We start from the raw sequence: 17330 nt of genomic DNA, 5'->3' as shown, positions 1-17330 counted from the left end.
CCTGAGACCGAAGGTTTTATGCTCGCCATTCAAGACCAAATAATAGCAACTCGTAACTATAGGAAGTACATAATGAAGGATCATAATCAACCTACTGACTTATGTAGACACGCAGCCTCTGAAACTATTCAACACATAACGGGGGCTTGCAAATCTCTCGCACAGACCGATTATAAGCATCGACATGATCAAGTGGCTGCAATTATACACCAACATCTAGCATACAAATATAAACTTATAACAGAAATGAATCCATATTACAAATATAAACCGGAAAGTGTATTAGACAATAGAAACCACCAAATCTACTGGGATAGAACAATAATAACTGACAAAACTATCTGTTATAATAGACCGGATATTACCGTTCATGATAAAATCAATAGAATCGTTTATCTTATCGATATAGCCGTTCCTAATTCACATAATATACAAACCACAATATCTGAAAAGTTAAGTAAATATCAAGATCTCGCCATAGAAATTAAAACGCAATGGAAAGCACAAACAGTACACATAGTCCCAATAGTCCTATCATCCACAGGTATCGTGCCAAAAGCCTTGACACAAAGTCTGAACACCTAACAAATGCCAACATATGTCCTCCATATACTTCAAAAAGCCGTAATCCTTAACACCTGCCGTATCACCCGAAAGTTTATATCATCATCCACTTTATCATCAACGTTTTTAACATAAGCAACACTCCTTAACGCTTGGCTGCAGCCCGCGTTTTAGGTTTAAACCCTTCGAAAGAAGAGAAACTTTAAAAGTTAAATAGAAATAATAATAATAACCCCCCGGGGATCACCTTGCCGTGGTGGGGGGGCTTACGGGTAGCTGGTACTGGTTCTTGAGGTCCTATCATCTTGACCAATACATATTTTCACAAAGCCATATACATCTTGGCAAACACCTACCCAAACTAACGATCCCAAACCCGACCCAATCTTGTCATTGGAGATTATCATGGAACGCAGTAATAAAAGATATAGTTTACGGTCGCTGCCGGGGGTCGCCGGGGCGCATCTGGAGCCGACACTGGATGTCACAGCATGCGATCCGTTGGCGAAGGGGAACTGAACAGACGGGTTCCCCTCGAAGAATGTGTTTCAGCAGACCAATCCCCCACACCTTCATCTACTTCACTTTCAAATCATTCACTTTCTTCAAAATTTCCATCTACTTCCACTTTCACCTTCTTCAACTACAAGTCTTTTCGAGTCACCCAGCTCTTCTCCACCATCACGATGTTCATCCCATATTACAATGCCAACAGCTGTTGTGCAGGAGGCATGTGCCATCAATACTGCGTCCAGTGCTGGTACTTCTCGTGTGCGAAATAAATGGTCACAGGTTATGAACCGCTTTATATGGCACACATATTTACTAATTACTAAATGCGAAACAACACAAATGAATAATTAATAATAATAATAATAATATCCTGGGACATTTTTCACACACGGCCATCTGATCCCAAATTAAGCTTGTACAAAGCTTGTGCTATGGAAACCAGACAACTGATATACTACATATACTACTTTTCTTTTGTAAATACATACTTATATAGATAATTACACCCAGACTCAGGACAAACAGACATGTTCATGCACACAAATATCTGTCCTGGGTGGGAATCGAACCCACAACCTTCGGCGTGAAAGGCAAGTGTCTACCAACCACGCCAACCGGCTCAAACTTATTATAATTATTTACAACTATTGCACGAGCAGTTTAATCAGAAATTCCCCCATATGCAAGTATCGCGACAACGTGTAGGAGACCAACAACGTGCTATTCTCAGGCGCAAATTACTACACAGAACGTTTTAGATGAGATAAGAAACGAAGTGGCAGATAAAATACAGACAGAGGGAGAAATAGTAGATTTTCCACTCAGACAATCTTCCCAGTCCGAACACCTAGTCTCACTAATAAACTCAAACAGTAATAAATGAATAAAATGGTCCAATGTAATCAATGAATATATGAAATAAATAAAACAGCTTATCGGAAAAAGTTATTTGAGCTCGTTGTAGACAAACATCCACACCTTTTACATCTTTTAGAACAAAGAATTGCAGATCAGCGAATAGTAATATTTTTCAATATTTTGGTAAATAAAGATAAGATAGAAGAAATTAAAATAGAAATAAACAAAAGACTACAAATTGTAAAAGATCAATCTGAACACAACATACCCATAGAATCAAATATAGCAACAGACTCAAATCACAGCCAGCCCGAAACCATTTTAGGTACCCGTATATCTTTGACCGAAAATGAAAGTGGTAGTATTTTGTTAGAAAATACTGGTGGTAGGGCTTTGTGCAAGCTCGTCTGGGTAGGTACCACCCACTCATCAGATATTCTACCGCAAAACAGCAATACTTGATATTGTTGTGTTCCGGTTTGAAGCGTGAGTGAGCCAGTGTAATTACAGGCACAAGGGACATAAAATCTTAGTTCCCAAGGTTAGTGGCGCATTGGCTATAAGCGATGGTTGACATTTCTTACAATGCCAATGTCTAAGGGCGTTTGGTGACCACTTACCATCAGGTGGCCCATATGCTCGTCCACCTTCCTATTCTATAAAAAAAAAAAAATAGTAAATTAACACCCAGCTAGAAATAGAGTTTAATAACGCAATAAATAGGTTTAAAGATATGCATCCAGAAGAAAGACCATATATTCCAAAACAAAAAACTACTCGTAAATTTGCTAACATTACACGAATATTGAATAATGAAATCATCCCGAAACATTTATGACAACATAAATTTTAAACATTTACATGCACTTATTTACTTAGCAGGTTATACAGCAGCTGTCTGTAATGGCACAATTTTTAGAGTAAGTAATTATACAGTTCAAAATAACTACCTTAAAAAAACGACATGGCAGAGAAGAATGGCAAGCAGAAGAAAAAAGAATTGAAAAGTATAGACTAGAAATCGGAAGATTAACCCAATATATTGCAGGTAATAGAAACCAGAGAGTAATCAAAACCGTAGAAGATATTAAAGTAAAGTATAAAACCCACAGTCAATACGAGGAACCAAATATTGAATTAGAACATTTTCTTGACACAATAAAACAAAAACTAAATGCCGCATCTAAAAGGCTTAAACGATACTTAACATGTACACATAGAAAACAACAAAATTTGATATTCACAAATAATGAAAGAACATTTTACAGAAATTTAGGACACATAATCAGAACACTTTAACTCAAAACACTGAATACACCATACCACAAAAACTTCACGAATTTTGGTGAAATCCAGTCCAACATAATGCAAACGCCAACTGGCTTTAGAACATCGGAGATAATACGCATATAGAGCAAATGAATTTTAAAGACATACCAATAGAAACGTTCACTCAGATTATCAAACGCACACATAACTGGAAAGCTCCTGGTACTGATAACATACATAATTTTTTGCTTAAGAAACTCACTTGTATCTATCCATACATTCATAATCACATACGTCAATTCATCAAATCACCAGAAACTATACCAAAGTTTTTAACAACTGGAATTACCTACATGCTCCCTAAAGAATCAGACCTTAAAAATCCTGCAAATTATAGACCACATGATTAGAAACAATATATAAAATAATTACAGGATGTACTAGCGAAATCATTTGTCAGCACTTAGAAGCATATAAAATTTTAGCAGAACAACAAAAAGGTTGTAGGAAAATTAGTCAAGGATGTAAAGAACAATTGGTTATAGATACAATAGTAATGAAACAGGCACTGACCAGCAAACGAAATATCTACACAATGTATGTCGATTATAAGAAGGCGTTTGATTCGGTACCTCACAGTTGGCTTCTACATGTACTTCAACTTTATAAGATCGACCCGGTACTTATAATTTTTTTTAGTTTGTATAATGCCTCAGTGGCAAACCACACTTAAAGTTTACCAGAATAACGTAATCAATTACTACTGATCAGATTAAAATACAAAGAGGAATATTTCAGGGAGATGAACTTAGTCCGTTATGGTTTTGTATGGCACTCAACCCCCTTTCCAATTTACTTAATAATACTAATGCTGGTTTCAAGCTAAAACATAATGGCACAAACTGTGTTATTTCCCATTTAATGTACATGGACGATATAAAGATCTATGGAACTACTAAAGTCGAACTTATAAAACTAACAGACGTCACACAATCTTTTTCTACGGACATACAAATGCTCTTTGGGGTTGTTAAATGTAAAATGCATTCAATAAATAGGGGGAAAACGGAACCAAATACATATATATTAGAAACGGGAGAACAAATAGAAGCAATGGATGAAGTGAGCACTTATAAGTATTTAGGATTTCACCAGTCTAAGCAAATAAAACACAAACAAATAAAAAAAGAATTGATACAGAAGTTTAATGGCTAAATCAAATATTAAAAACACATTTAAATTCACGCAACAGCACAAAAGCAATTAATACCTATGCAATACCATTACTCACATATTCCTTCGAAATTATAAATTGGTCTAAAACTGATCAACAAAAACTACAGCGAATAATAAACACACATATGACCACACACAGGAAACATCACCCCAAAATTGTATACAGAGACTCACACTACCACGCGGTGAAGGAGGAAGAGGTTTCATTGATATACATAATTTGCACAATAGTCTCATAGCTAAGATGAGAAAGTTCTTTCATGATAAGGCAGAAAGTACTCCAATGCATAAATACATAACTGAAATTGATAAAATATTCACTCCACTTAACCTACATAATAGAAATAAACAATCAAGCGAACAAATAATTAATAAAGAACAAAAAATAAGTATGTGGTCACAAAAGTCATTGCATGGAAGACATCGAGCCGAAAGGAGTTGCCAAATTTCTTTGTGCGCGATGGAATTGATGTCACAGTTTGGCGGTGACATCGAGAACCAGCTCGCGTGGACTTAAGAAGGAAGGGGGAAGCAGGAATTAGAGAGAATAATTCCTCAGAGCTCTCGCCGTGATAGAGTCGATAGAAAGCGCTCAGTGCTGCTATCTCGCGCCGCAATTTTAAAGGTTCAAGGGTGTTTGTGACCTTTACGTCGCCAATAATGCGTAGTGCACGTCGCTGCAACCGGTCCAAGGGCTCCAGTAGGTACTTAGCGGAGCCATCCCAAAGGTGCGAGCAATATTCAACGCAAGACCGTACCTGTGTTTTGTATAACAGGCACAGTTGTTGTGGCGTGAAAAAACGCCTCACCTTGTTCAGAACTCCGAGTTTCCATGAAGCTGTTTTTATAATAGCCTCGATGTAATCCCTTGGACTAAGGTCGCAGCGAACGTCTATCCCCAGCATGGCGATTTTGCTTTGTATCATCAGCGGTGTGCCACAGAGGGAGGGAAGAGGGGAAAATGGTGACTTTTTCGCTGTGAGAGCGCATACCTGTGTTTTCTTGGCATTAAACTCAACAAGATTATCAGAACCTCATTTGGCGATGAGCTCTAACGTCCTATCGAGTTCAACGACAACATTCTCCCGCCTCTCCTCAGTTTCCGCTCGCCCAGCCACTGCGCGTCCGTGGTATCCACCATGCACTGTACTATCGTCTGCATAGCAATGTATGTTCCCAGCATTCACTACATAGAATTGTGAAGCGCAACCATCAACTAAAACACGAAGGCTACGCTTGTGTAGGAAGCTGGCAATCCAGGTGCATAGCTGAGCAGGCAAACCATATGCCGGCAGCTTGGAGAGAAGACTTCTGTGCCAGACCCTGTCGAAAGCCTTGGAGATATCGAGGCTGACAGCCAACGATTCTCCATGCTTGTCGATAGCTTCACCCCAGAGGTGCGTTACGTACGCTAGAAGATCACCTGTGGACCGTTTTGGTCGAAACCCGTACTGACGATCATTAATTAGACAGTGATCTTCTAGGTAATGGATCAGTTGGTTGTTTAGAATCTGTTCCATCACCTTACAAAGTACTGAGGTGACAGCTATTGGTCGATAATTTGCCGGGTCAGAACGATCCCCTTTTTTGGAAACCGCTTGCACATTAGCTCTTCTCCAAGCCTCCGGCACACATCCCGAAGAGAGAGAAAGTTGGAACAGTCGCGCTAACACAGGAGATAGCCGCCGCGCACTTCTCCAGCACTATGGCTGGTATTCCATCGGGACCGCTAGCTTTCCGTATATCAAGTGATTGCAGCTCCGCACGCACATCACATTGCCTGATTTTGATGTCAGGCATCGTGTAGCCACATGAAGGTATTATTGGTGGCAGCGCACTACAATCATCGATCACGGAGTTATTGGCAAAGAGTTTAGCCAGGAGATCGGCTTTCTCCTGCGGACTGTGAGCTAGTGATCCGTCCGGATTTCTGAGCGGTGGCAGCGAAGGTTGGCAGAAATTGTTTTGCACAGACTTGGTCAGACGCCAGAAGCTACGGGAGCCCCTAGGATGCGAAATAAGGTCATGACCAATCTGTACAATGCGCTGTGCATTCGCTCTCGTGTATGCCTTCCTACAGGACTTGGAATTTTTATTGTATTGCCCCGCTAACGCAGCCATACAAGATCAAGTAATAGACACCCGAAACTATCAGAAACATATTATTCGCACAGCTAATTTACCGACTGATTTTTGTAGACGTTGCCAAAGCAGTTCAGAAACGATTAAACACATAACCCGTGCTTGCAAGTCAATCGTCCAAACTGATTGTAAGCACAGTCATGACCAAGTAGCAGCAATAATTCACCAATACCAACCCTGTAAAGTTCTAGAAATTAATTATTATAAAATCTACTGGGATCGAACGATCATCACCGACCAAACCATATATTACAATAGACCGGATATAACAGTGGTATACAAAAACAACAAAATAGTTTATATAGTCGATATTGCAGTATGTAACACACACAATCTACTCAGTACATACAATGAAAAAGTAATAAAATACATAAAATTGGCTAATGAAATTAAAAAACAATAGTCAATAAACACAGTGAAAATTTACCAATCATTCTCTCCAGTACAGGCGTTATCCCAAAAACACTGAAGACTAATCTCGATATTCTCCAAATGTCCAAGTCCACTCTCGCACTTTTACAAAAAACAGTCATACTGAACACCACACGTCTTACACGAAAGTTCCTCACATACCATTGTCAATTTAATATTTAACAAACCTATCACGCTTGGTCATGGCCCGCGTGATAGTTAAGTTACCCCTGTTAAAAGGGAGATATAAAAAAAGATACAAATAATAATAATAAATAATCTTTATTCACATAAAAAGTTACAAAGTATAATGACATCCCTGACGACGTTTCTGAGCTAGGCTAAAAGACCTGTATTACAGAAATCAGTGTCCTCTCTCATATTTTAGTGACATATCGTTCTATGTAAACGTATGGACGGGGATCTATAAATAGCCAAAATGAATATGTCTGGTTCAATTTTAATAAGTAAAAAGTTGCCTCCTATTGCTTCGGGTTCCGTTATAGAACATTTTATGTCTTTTTTCACGTATGTGACTATACCATCGTTTTGATTAAGGCAATTACTCGAGTAATAATAATCATAGTTATCAATAGTAGGAAAAGGTTTGTGACTATTTAACCAGCATTCCGTTAATATTATAATGTCACTCTCAAACTTGAAGCGCGACAACTACGATAAATATGAGTAAATCACTAAAAACAAGAATTGCTAGTATTTTTTAATGTACTACGTGTATTATATATAAACTACAGATATCTAATATTTACGTTACGAAGATGTTCGTGTTTATTCTTCTAGGCTCCGAGGTAAGTTAAATCATTGATATTTAATTGTCATAGTTATGGGAAAATAATTGGCCAGTAACTACAGATATAAGGGAAATAAGTTAGTTCCTAAGGTCGGTGGTGCAATGGCGTTGGAAGTGTAGCAGTACGATTAGCAACAAGAATACACACGCCACGCATGCCTCATTATATGACGTCTTCGTTTGAAACAATGAATAGCTCTGAAAAGAACTGTTTATTTGAAACAAGAAGCAGCATGCAATGACGTATGACGTATTGTCAAGCTCTTGAAAGAGCTGTTTTTATAGTTTTATTTTACTGCTACTACGTACACCTCTTAAAAAGTAATGTTTAATTTTTCTTTCAGCACCAATATCTATGGGTGGTGGACCTTCCGCATATATTTGTCCGGCCGCCTACATTAGTTAGTATTGAGACCTTTATGAAATTAATATCGGTAGCGGACGGCTTGTAGCTAGTAATTAAATAAAAGACACAATTATATGCTAAAATCTTTAATATTAACAATAATATACTCTACATGTTACAATAATCTCAATGTAAATACAATCTACGGGACTTTGCCTTACTTTGACAGCTGTCACTGTCACATTGACAGTTCCAATAAGTAGCCAGCGTGCACAGATTAAATAAACGAAACGCTAAACAGATAACGAATCTAACACCGAGACAATAAGCGCGAACTTCTAAAGACAACCATTTAGATATTTAAAAGTCACGAAAACAGTCTTTAATGTAATAGTATAAAGACCATTTTCGTATGACAAATGTAAACCTAATCCTTTACAAGATTTCTAGTATATATTTATATTATAGTATGTTATTTATATGTAAAATAACAAAACCTATGTACACATGAAGTTGAGGTAATAATGTGTGCATGTTGTCAATTAATTATCTTTAAGCAAAATATAAGAAAATACATTTCTTTATATATTAATAATAAATAATTTCGGTACGTGATAATATTTAATAATATTATTTTTTTATCGGAAGTAATTTAATTAACTATTATTATAGGACAACAATAATATGAGTAAAATATTTTCGATAATGGACATTCGAATTTCAATTGCTCTTAATATTCTAGTATTACGTGAGATCTTTGACAAATTTAAAAAAAACCTTGTATACTATCTTAAACATATAAATGTAGGAATTATATTTGTTTGTATTAACTTAAATTCATAGACCACTTGTTTTTTTACTAATATTATTAATATAATTTTATTATGTAGAATTTATGATGTTACCCTTTAAAACAAAAAATGAACTTTCAAATTCCATACGTAATACTTGAACAATAGCAACACTTATTTAAAAAAAACCAACCCAAAAACTCTTTTTAATCTATACATAGTAATTTTTAAAAAGATGAGAAAGAACTTGTAGAAGCTGCCATTACTGAAATTAAAAAAATATAAATGTACAAATAACATATTATGTATATTAAGGTAAATATATGTTAATAAAGCGTACGACAGTTCTATATAACTATAATTATCTTAATATAATACAATCTTAATTATAAACGCTGCTTAGCGAGTGATTCAACAATTCTGTCTTTTTCTTTCGAATGTCAAATCAATAATGACAAAAAGAGATAGAGTTTAATTGAAAGGCTAACCAACGTTTATAACCAAGGTGGGTACTGTTTAACGTGTAATTGTACTGTAGCACTGTGTCCACTTGTTGGAAACCGATTATATAAGCAAGGATCGTTCCATATGAGAATACTCGACTTAACTGTACACTCTGGGACACTGTGTTCAGATTTTTTCATTATTGTGCTATTTCAAAGTCCGTATTGAAATTGTTTTATTTATATAGTATGTTGATTATAGAATTACGAAAAAAAAAGTATACACCATAGCTTAATGTAGAGATTATAGACAAAGAGAACAGACGAATTATAAATTTGACAAATCCATAGAAAAGATGTACCCAATCAGTGGAGCCTCCCTAGGGGGAACACACATAATAACACCAATCATAAACTAGAAATGGCAGCGAAAAGAAAATTGACTATCAATGGGGATCTTTGATTATGTGATTTGTCATTTTCAACCAACCAACCAATACACCGTAGTAGGTGATAAAGACTGAAACCTGACGATCGTTCTGTCTCCCTTACTCATTTTCAGGTATATTTACTTGATGTTGAACTTGAAACGATCCGTTCGTTCTCTATGTCTATAGACAAGATTGAATATCAAATACTCATTCATGCATTTATAACGCACCTTCATATGGCAACACTGGACGTACAACTTCGTGTATTGGCTTTTATGAATATATTATATAATTTTTCATCCCTATGTACTTTTTTAAGAAAAATACTTAGAAAATATTAAAAAAAAAATTAACGAATGAAGTGATAATGTTGCTATTTTTAAATAATAAATACATTAATTTTTTATATAATTTGTCGACAGTTGAAGACAAAATTAGGCATGAAAAAAAAAAGAAATGGTTAGAGTACGACACATTGCGATTTTAATTAAATAAAATTATAAGAGTTCATTTAAAATCAACTTTATTTAATATTATGAGGAAAAAATAAGGATTTTAACAGTCAAAGTACATTTCCTATATATTTAATTTCGATCATTATCATCTCGTTTTTTTATTTATCACGAGTGATTGAAATTAATGTCATGAGGTATGTAAGCCACTGTGATAACACAAATTATGTTTTTGATACGAATTGCGTTGTACCTTGAAGGTTAACAAGTGCTAGATTTTGTAATCAAAGGCATTCATTTACTATTAAAAAGACTTATTTGCACTGTAAATGGAAGTAAATTTCTATATTTTTAATTATATAAATACGAATTGCAGTTAGTTATATTTGTTTGTGAGAGAGAGATAGATATCTTTTTGTGATTAATTTTTTATTACTTTGCTGCATCTCACCACTAGATGGCGTTGAGCACACTGACTGATCACCATGGATATTTATATAAATATACGGGACGACCCCTATAGATCTTACCATGTTTTATTTAAATTCACGACCTTATTTATAAACGTCGTTTAGAGGGTAATCAGTTAAACAATGATTTATCTCTTTCTAGCATCATTGATTTGACATTCGAAAGAAGAGAACAGTTGTTTAACTAATCAAGCCCCCACCCCCTAAACAAGACTTATATAATAAAATCATGTGTAACACAGGCATTAACTAACATTTGCAAGAAATGTTCCTTGACTACAAATGCTTTTATTTTTATATTTATAATCTGTTGGCATTATAAATAACAACAAAAAAAAAAAAACAATTTACATCAGACACGTTGAAACGGACATTGAAATATATGTGTGTGTACAGTGTGTGAACCTAAAGCAAATATTTAAGCCTAAAGTAGTTTATTATAAAAAAAAAATGACTAGTTCGCTTTCGTGAGATCTATAATGTATGTGAAGCTTCCGTAGGTGGAATACAGACAGAGCGTTTCGAACGTCGCGTTTTAAACGCCGCTTTAATATTAAATCTTTTCTAAGCGTATCAGAACTGTATGTCGGTTTTAATTGTCAAAGAAAAGAAATTCATATATTACGGATGAAATTCTGTCACATGTATCCATGTGATGTATCCGAGATGGCCCAGTGGTAAGAACGCGTGAATCTTAAGCGATGATCGTGGGTTCAAACCCGGGCAAGCACCACTGAATTTTCATGTGCTTAATTTGTAATTATAATACATCTCGTGCTTTACGGTGAAGAAAAACATCGCGAGGAAACCTGCATGTGTCTAATTTCACTGAAATTCTGCCACATGTGTATTCCACCAACCCGCATTGGAGCAGCGTGGTGGAATAAGCTCCTAGCCTTCTCCTCAATAAGAGGAGAGGCCTTTAGCCCAGCAGTGGGACATTCACAGGCTGTTACGGTATCCATCAACTAGCAATGACAAATACTATAGTGTATTACTGAAGTATATTATAATCTGAGTAGTAACTCTTTTTTTTTTTAAGGAGAAGCCATGCTGCTGTAAAATAACCATTTGACCGCTTATTGTGTTTAGTCCGTGTTCACTGATAGTATAAAAAAATGCGTTCTTGGTGATTTTTTTTTTCTGTTGGGCGACGAGCGATGGGACCACTTAACGGCATGTCATTACTGTCCGTAGACTTTTGCGATGTAAGAAATGTTACCCATTATTTTCATCGCCGCTGCACCAGCAAGCTTCCGTTGTGCTTGTACTGGCTCACTCACCCTTCAAATCGGAACACAACAATACTAAGTATTGCTTTTCGCGGTAGAGTATCTGATGATTTGTATCTATTAAAACGGCCTTGCACAAAACCACCAGCGAGTGTATTTTAATAATACTCTACTAATCTTCAAAATTATTTGTTAAAGTATATTTGTATATTTTAATATGGAACATCCGTAACCGTAACAGCCTGTGAATGTCCCACTGCTGTGCTAAAGGCCTCCTCTCCTCTTTTTGAGGAGAAGGTTTGGAGCTTATTCCACCACGCTGCTCCAATGCGGGTTGGTGGAATTCACATGTGGCAGAACTTCAGTGAAATTAGACACGTGCAGGTTTCCTCACGATGTTTTCCTTCACCGTAAAGCACGAGATGAATTATAATCACAAATTAAGCACATGAAAATTCAGTGGTGCTTGCCCGGGTTTGAACCCACGATCATCGGTTAAGATTCACGTGTTCTTACCACAGGGCCATCTAATATGGAACATATATTTTAGTTATGCAAAAATAATTTAAATATTTTCTTAAACAAGAACTATCGTCTCAAGCGCTCCGTTTGTATTCGCCTTTATTATGATATTGTGTCGTTTAGAATATACTATGCGTCAAAATATATTTAATTTTTTTTATTGTGAAATAATATTTTTTTTTTTTGGTAATAAGTATAATTTAATTCAGACGCAATTAAAATATGTGTGTGCGTGTTTCACATGGCGTGTCCCGATTATTGACGAAAAAAAAAAATCTTATTTGATAGAAAATATATTACGGAAAATATAACCAACCACGAGAAAAATATATGGTTTTTTTTTTAAGAAACGACAAGAGTTACTATTTAATTTTTGGTATATTTTAAAATGGCAATATTACTTTTTAAATGACAACACCGAGTTACAGATAATATATTCTCTATCAAAGGACTGTAGGATATGTTTGTAGGTAAACTATTGTATGAGTGTTTGTTCGTTCGCTTAACGTCTACCGTTCCTGGCGTCCGGATGTGGTCTACGCGGTTGGTTAAACGCTGAAAAAAAAAACAGATTATTATATTAATTATTTTATAAATATATTTGATATCTTTGAATATCATTTTAATAATTACTAAAAGCTTATTATAAGTTAAACTGTCGGCCTTAGTTTTAAGCGTTGGTGTTTAAAAACACTGACATTCTGGCTGTCTGTTCTATTTAACTAATCCAGCTGATAAACGAAGCTTAGTAATCTTTTACTTTATAATGTAATATATTTGTTTAACTATTATGTATGTATGTATGTATATTTCTATTTTGGCCTCATTTACGAGTACAATAATATGTAATGTAGTAACTTCATATATAAGCTGTTCTATTATGTAATATAAAGTAAGCAAGTAAGTGATTACTTCTTGCTTAAATATTCGCTGTTAAGCCATCGAAATAACTTGAAAATAAAATAGATTATTTTATTTTTAAAATATTCAATTATCTCAAGTCATATGTAAATAAATATATTCACCTGGAGGGAAAGGAGCCGGCGACCGCCTGCACCAAGTTCCCGGCGACATCTACAAATAAACATTTGTCTTTATGAAGTAAATGATCACCACTGAACATCTGATTGGTGTCTAAGCTTTGTGAAATATAATACTATTGTAAAGTTTGATAAATTTAAAATATATGTATATCTAATAGTGCTTAATTTGTGTTTATAATTCATCTCGTGCTTGTCGGTGAAGGAAAACGCGAGAAAACCTGCATGTGTCTAATTTTAATGAAATTCTGCCACATGTGTATTCCACCAACCAGCATTGGAGGAGCATGGTGGAATAAGCTCCAAACCGTCTCCTCAAAAGGTAGAGGAGGCCTTAGCCCTGCAGTGGGACATTAACAGGCTGTTACTGTACATAATAATAATAATATCCTGGGACATTATTCACACACGGCCATCTGATCCCGAACTAAGCAGAGCTTGTGCTATGGAGAGCAGACAACTGATATACTACATATACTATTTTTCTTTTGTAACTACATACTTATATAGATAATTACACCCAGACTCGGGACAAACAGACATGCTCATGCACACAAATGTCTGTCCTGGGTGGGAATCGAACCATACCAAGATACGCGTAGCTCAGTGGCGCCTTATCAAAAATCTATTATAGATTATATTAGATGCAGCCATAGACAATTTAGTTGTATTTATTATATACATTCCTAACAAGGTCGAGATGAATAATTATAAACAGATAATAAGAACGTGTGCGTAACAGTGGTTACAGCAGTAGTGTTGATGAACACAAATCTGTCCTGGGTGGGAATCACGACCTTCGGCGTGAAAGGCGAGTATCTACCAACCACGCCGACGGACCGCCATACATGTCATACCTGTCGCACGAGGCAGGCGCGCGGCGCGTCGCGCACGTCTCGCTCGTGGCGCCGCGGCCGCGCGTCTGGCCGCTCGGCGCGCGGCTCGAAGCGACGCGGCTCGTCTGGGGGGAGGGGGGGGGGGTCGGTATCAGTCACACCGACAAACACATTACGGCGTCGCGCGAGGACGCGGCCGCACGTACTTCGACTTCTAACTAATATTATACAAATAATCTAAATGAAATTGTAGCGAGCGGTTTTGGACCTATCTCTGTTTTGTTTTTATATTTATATAAGAATCGATTCCAGTCGCCGGAGGAGCAACGAGTGAACAAGTTTCGACCCTAAATTGACATGAAATCTTTATAGCAGACACGAACCCATAAATATCATCTGATTGTATTCCTTATTTATTCGTGACAATTTGAATATAAAATTAAAGGAGTTATTTAATGAAATAGCGTTGAGTCATAAATGAAGAATTGTTTGTAATGTATAATATTGCAAAGCTGTTAACGAATGCCATATATATATAAAAGGTTTTTTATGTTATAGGTAGAGGAACGGGCAAATGGGCCACCTGATGTTAAGTGGTCTCCACCGCCCATAGACATTGGCGATGTAAGAAGTATTAACCATTCCATACATCGCCAATACAATCACCACCCTTGGGAACGAAGGTGTTATATCCCTTGTACCTGTAGTTACACTGACTCACTCACCCTTCAAACCGGAACACAACAATACCAAGTACTGCTGTTTTGCGGTAGAATATCTGATGAGTGGGTGGTACCTACCCAGACGAGCTTGCACAAAGCCCTACCACTTAGTAATTCAATAAAGTTTGTATATCTATCTCATGCAAATGGAATAGTATATGTACTTACAGTTGTTCTTAATTTGCATATTCCGTAATGAGTTAACAATAGCTTGGGCCGCTGTCAGACGACTATCTTCGTTTGGTCTTCTGGAAAAATAATATACTATTTAAAAAGCCGAGACGGCCCAGTGGTAAGAATGTGTGAATCTTAACCGATGATCGTGGGTTCAAACCCGGGCAAGCACCACTGAATTTTCATGTGCTTCATTTTTGATTATAATTCATCTCGTACTATACGGTGAAGGGAAACATCGTGAGGAAACCTGCATGTGTCTAATTTCACTGAAATTCTGCCACATGTGTATTCCACCAACTCGCACTGGAGCAGCGTGGTGGAATAAGCTCCAAACCTTCTCCTCAAAAGGGAGAGGAGGCCTTAGCTCTGCTACTAGTAGTAGTATGTTCACATTAGACCTCACCCCATGACTCTCCCGTTGTAGTGCACGGGGTAGCTGCCCAGTATCCCGCTGCCGCTGTTCCTCCGCCGCCAGTCGTTCCTGCCCCTATTACCGGTGTTCACCTGCGCCATCTGCTCCTTTATCTGCTGTATCTTCAGCGTGATGTCGCTCGGCCGCTCCTCGTTCTTCATATCCTCGTATCTCTTCTCTTCGCCGAAAAGTATTTGCGGTCGAGAGGGATTGCGCTTCGGTCGCGGGAAGCTGTTCCGCCTGATCTCGCTCTGTTTGTCCACTATCGGATACACCGGCTGGACGAATGGATATTGCTGGGGTAACACCTGCGGGAATTTATTTTATCGATAATATAATTGTGGTAATCCAATGACTGCTTCGTTAGTACAGATATAAAGCCGCAGATCTCGAGGCCCTGGGTTCAAACTCGAGGTAGGGATCTGGAATATCAGAATCTGGAAATTGAATGTGTACTCCCGTGTCATATGCCATGTGTCATATTGTCATGGTCGAATAAAACTTTTGAGACAAAAATATTACTTTATAATTGGAATAGTTTATCTTAACATTTTTTTCAATATTTGAATGATTCGACTGTATTACTCGATAGTAAGTGTAGTGTGACACGTATATTTTTTTTAAAATAATGTTTTAGTAATAGTTATACTTTGTAATATTTGACTGCCGCGTTGGTCTAGTGGCTTGATGAAAGCTATAGATCCGGAGGTCCTGGATTCAATTCCCAGGTCGGACTAATAAAAAGTTATTGGGTTTTTCTGTCAGAAAATTCTCAGTAGCAGCCCGGAGTCTGAAAGTTGGAAGTGTGTACACTTCCGTGCCTCGGAAAGCACGTAAAGCCGTTGGTCCTGCGTCTGAACTCTTTCCGGTCGAGTCGAATTGCCGTCCCGTCGGATTAAGAGAGTTAGGGAATAGAGAGTGCACCTGTGTTTGCGCACACACTTTTGCACTATAATATCTCCTGCGCAGTTGGCTAATCTCTCTTGAGATTGGCCGCCGTGAACGAAATCGGTCTGGAGGACATTATTAATATTCCATATATATTTTACCTTGTATATCATGTTGAGTTCCCAAATATATATATATTTATTACTATATTTATTTATTTGTAAATAAATTTGTAAATTACCTGTGGGTAAACTATGTTGTAAGGCTGGTACACATTCGGATACACCAGCGGGTACAGATCGTGCAGCATCACTTTCGGTGCAGCCGGAGCGTTCATTGGCACGGTTGGCTGGATGCTCTGCCATTGGAGTGGCATTTGTTCTTGGTACTGGAAACATGAAATAGCTCAAGAAAAAAATACCAAAGTACTCTTATTTTGTTTAGTCCTAGGCGTTTTCTGTATTATTTTGTTACATTTTATATTTGTGGTGAAACGAATTTTGTCATATGATGCGACGATCTTAAGGAGATTGTTTCATTTGTGAGGTGTGAATAAGGCATAAATAAACTTAAGTGAAGTGTAATTTTATTTTTATTAAATTTCAATTCGTCGAATAGACTTGACAAGACAAGAGAATTGACAAGAAATTGGGAAGTTAATTTATTCACAAATATATTACTTTGTAAATCTGTTAAAAATATATTATAATTTCATATTAGAAATTTATATTATATATATAGGGGCAGCGTGGTGGAATTTTCTC

The 17330-nt window shown here is 36.7% G+C and overlaps 1 protein-coding gene across 5 annotated transcripts in view; it reads right to left on the bottom strand.

Annotated features, from left to right (window-relative positions):
• Positions 1-8280: 8280 nt before the first annotated feature.
• Positions 8281-17330, bottom strand: part of LOC126779167 (R3H domain-containing protein 2-like) — a 73723-nt gene continuing 64673 nt past the window's right edge. For 3 of the 5 annotated variants that reach the window (XM_050503050.1, XM_050503052.1, XM_050503053.1), the window contains 6 exons: positions 16808-16954; positions 15670-15986; positions 15258-15337; positions 14389-14492; positions 13517-13565; positions 8281-13046 (listed from right to left, as the gene is read on the bottom strand). In XM_050503050.1, coding sequence (XP_050359007.1) covers positions 12994-13046; positions 13517-13565; positions 14389-14492; positions 15258-15337; positions 15670-15986; positions 16808-16954 — 750 coding nt within the window. In that variant the 3' untranslated portion in view covers positions 8281-12993. The remainder of the gene's footprint in view (positions 13047-13516; positions 13566-14388; positions 14493-15257; positions 15338-15669; positions 15987-16807; positions 16955-17330) is intronic. The other 2 variants (XM_050503051.1, XM_050503054.1) reach the window with 2 other exon arrangements.

This window comes from Nymphalis io, chromosome 28 (assembly GCF_905147045.1).
Source record: "Nymphalis io chromosome 28, ilAglIoxx1.1, whole genome shotgun sequence".
In the NCBI taxonomy this organism is placed as follows: domain Eukaryota; kingdom Metazoa; phylum Arthropoda; class Insecta; order Lepidoptera; family Nymphalidae; genus Nymphalis; species Nymphalis io.
The sequence above is the reverse complement of the archived record's forward strand: the minus strand, read 5'-3'. Positions and strand labels throughout refer to the sequence as shown.